General features: G+C 56.6%; 1 protein-coding gene across 1 annotated transcript in view; it reads left to right on the top strand.

Annotated features, from left to right (window-relative positions):
• PTK2B (protein tyrosine kinase 2 beta) overlaps positions 1–2,731 on the top strand; it is a 16,259-nt gene extending 13,528 nt beyond the window's left edge. Inside the window, exons 24-30 of the mRNA XM_010144130.1 lie at positions 67–213; positions 880–915; positions 1,212–1,239; positions 1,615–1,661; positions 1,895–2,038; positions 2,348–2,428; positions 2,516–2,731. Of these exons, the coding sequence (XP_010142432.1) occupies positions 67–213; positions 880–915; positions 1,212–1,239; positions 1,615–1,661; positions 1,895–2,038; positions 2,348–2,428; positions 2,516–2,731 (699 nt within the window). The remainder of the gene's footprint in view (positions 1–66; positions 214–879; positions 916–1,211; positions 1,240–1,614; positions 1,662–1,894; positions 2,039–2,347; positions 2,429–2,515) is intronic.
• The last annotated feature ends 226 nt before the right edge of the window (positions 2,732–2,957 follow it).

Genomic DNA, 2,957 nt, shown 5'->3' with positions numbered 1-2,957 from the left:
GAAATCAGGGTGGGGGGCTCTGACTGCTGAACCCCCTACCCCATCACCGCCGGCTCTGCACACCAGGAGGAAGACTTCCTCCGTCCCAGCAGCAAAGAGGAGGCCCAGAAGCTCTGGGAGATTGAGAAGCTCAAGATGCGACAGGTCCTGGACAAGCAGCAGAAGCAGATGGTGGAGGATTACCAGTGGCTGCGGCAGGAGGAGAAGTCCCTGGTGAGTGGCCTTGAGCTGGGGGCTTACAGTTCTTGCACCCTGATGAAAGTGGTAGGAGAGCTGCTGCAGCTGTCGAGGTTGCTCTTCAAGGCTGGAAAAGCCAGTTTTCCTTGGAGGAACAGCTCCTCCAGCAGCCAAACCTCTTGCACCTCTTTCTTTTCTGCACCTCACAGAGCTGCTTCATTTCATGTTGGATATTTTGAAACTCAGGCAATTTTTGAATGCTTGCAATCACTAAGTGAGCTTTTATGATGCTTTTTGAAATAAGGGCTGGAGGTAGTTAACGTGTGACTAACGCGTCAGCTTGTGCTGAGACAGGCTTGGCAGGAGACGGAAGATCTTTTATTTGATCGACTCCCGCAGCCGATAAAGCAAAGCCCAGCTCCCCTTGCTCCCGGGGATGCAAACAGCTTCTTGAATTAAGCTGCTTTGGAGTAGCAGATTGAAGTTTCTGGTACCCCAGGAGCAGGTGGGGAGCAGATAGGGGTGATGGGATAGAAACAGGACCAGTGATGATGGGCAGCAATGAAGCCCCTTCCCTCCCACATCCCCAGACTGCACGCCTGTGATGCATTTCATGAGTCTCCCAGAAATCAGAAAAATCCCTTTTTTCCTGTCTTTTACCTTTTTTTCCATGCCTCTCACAAAGCTTTTCCCCTTTTGCAGGACCCGACAGTGTTTATGAACAACAACCTTCCTCCGGTGAGTGGTGTGAGCCCCAGAGAAGCCAGGTTGGGGGGCATTTGGGGGCAGGGCATCTTTCTTTTGGGGGTGTCTGGAGATCCTCATTTACTTTGCCATGGCCAGATGATAAATATTTATATACGTGCCCCTCACATCGGGAAAATGAATCTGGAAATGTTCATGGGGTAAAATACTGGTGACTCAGGAGCTCCCGACCACAAACCCTGGGAGGGGATGGTGATGCCTCCTCCCTCCTCACTGCCTCCAGCCAGGACTTCATGCCTCTCATCTGCTGTTTCTTCCCCCCTCTGCAGCTGCTCCCAGAGAAGGAGACGGATTACAGTGAGTGCCCAGAGCTGCATGAGGTGGGGGGCTGCCCGTGGCCCCCACCCAGGAGCACCCCCTTTGGGGCTGCAAGCGGGGAACCTGCTCTGAGCTGTGAAGAGTCTTGGGGCCATATCCCTCCTGACTTTGGGATCATCCACGAAAGAAATCCCAGATCTTGGGGAGCAGCTTCACCTGCTTTGGGACTTAGGGGGGAGGTGGTGGTGGTGGTGGGGGGGTGTCTGCCTGTCCCGGGCATGGGGTCTGACCCAGCTGGGGTGGGACACACAGCTGCAAGGTGGTGTGGGACATGGTACGGGGTCTGCGGTGTGCCCACATGTCCGTGGGAGCAGCGGGAGTGACTATCCTTCCTTTCCCTTACTGATGGTGTAGCGGAGTTCACGGCCCCCCCCCAGAAGCCTCCAAGACTTGGGGCACAGGTAAGACCTCCCTGAATCAGGCCACCATGGTCCTGGTCCTTCTCCTTCCATCTTCACAGTCTCATTCCTCCACCTCCATCATCCCTCCACATCTGACCTCAAAAGGGTCAGACAGACCCAGCAGCATCAAGGCTGTGGGTGGGAGGTGGGTGGGTCTGGCCAGGGCTCCCCATAGGTGCTGGTCTTGCCCTCCTTGTCCCATCTGATCCCATTGCATCCCCATTCCGCAGCAGTCCATCCACCCAGCCCCCACCGCCAACCTGGACCGCACAGATGACAGGGTGTATAGCAACGTCATGGACCTGGTGCGGGCCGTGCTGCAGCTGAAGAACGAGATCAGCCTCCTGCCCCCGGAGGGCTATATCCTCATGGTGAAGGTAGGGAGGGGACACAACCAGCACTTCTACAGGGAAGCAGAAGCAGGTCCCACCAAGCATCCTTCTCGAGAAGGTCTTGCATATATAGGAGGGAATATTTCCAACATGTCCTTGGGTCCTTGAGTCAGTGATGGGAGAGTTTCCAACATGCCCTGCTCCTCCGCTGTGTTCTTGGGTCAATGATGGGAGAGTCCCCCACCATGCCCCTCTCCCAAACAGGATCCTTGACTCAGCAGCACAGACTATTCCCATGTACCACTCCCCTGTGCCCCCACCTGGCTCTGTCCTAACCCAGCCACCCTCACGCAGAACGTGGGTCTGTCCCTGCGAAAGCTGATTGGAAGCGTTGACGAGATCCTGCCTGTCCTGCCCGCTGCCTCCCGCACCGAGGTAGGACCAGGGAGGAGGAAAAGGGGTCCAGCATGGGGTCAGGTGATGGTGGCACCTCTGACTGTAACTCCTGTGTGTCATGGTCAGATCGAGGGGACCCAAAAGCTGCTCAACAAGGACTTGGCTGACCTCATCACCAAGATGCGCCTGGCACAGCAGAACGCCATCACCTCACTGAGCGAGGAGTGCAAGCGGCAGATGCTGACGGCCTCCCACACCTTGGCTGTGGACGCTAAGAACCTCCTGGATGCTGTGGACCAAGCGAAGGTCCAGGCCAACCTGGTGAAGCTGTGCTTGGAGTGAGGGCAGGGGCAGAGAGAGGGAAGGAGAAGGGGTGGGAAAGGAGAGGAGGAGAGGGACCGACCACGCTTCGGTCGGCAGAGGTGGGAGGAGCCCCCCCTGCCCCCCTTCCTCCGGCAGCCGCTCTTGTCTTTAGCATCATCTCACTGGTCTTTTGAAGAAGGGATGCATCTGGTGACTCGTCCCTGGAAAGGTCTGGGGGGTACCTGGCAGTCCTCAAGGGTGGATG

Source organism: Buceros rhinoceros, unplaced genomic scaffold, assembly GCF_000710305.1.
Source record: "Buceros rhinoceros silvestris isolate BGI_N320 unplaced genomic scaffold, ASM71030v1 scaffold16599, whole genome shotgun sequence".
NCBI classification, from domain to species: Eukaryota; Metazoa; Chordata; class Aves; order Bucerotiformes; family Bucerotidae; genus Buceros; species Buceros rhinoceros.
The sequence above is the reverse complement of the archived record's forward strand: the minus strand, read 5'-3'. Positions and strand labels throughout refer to the sequence as shown.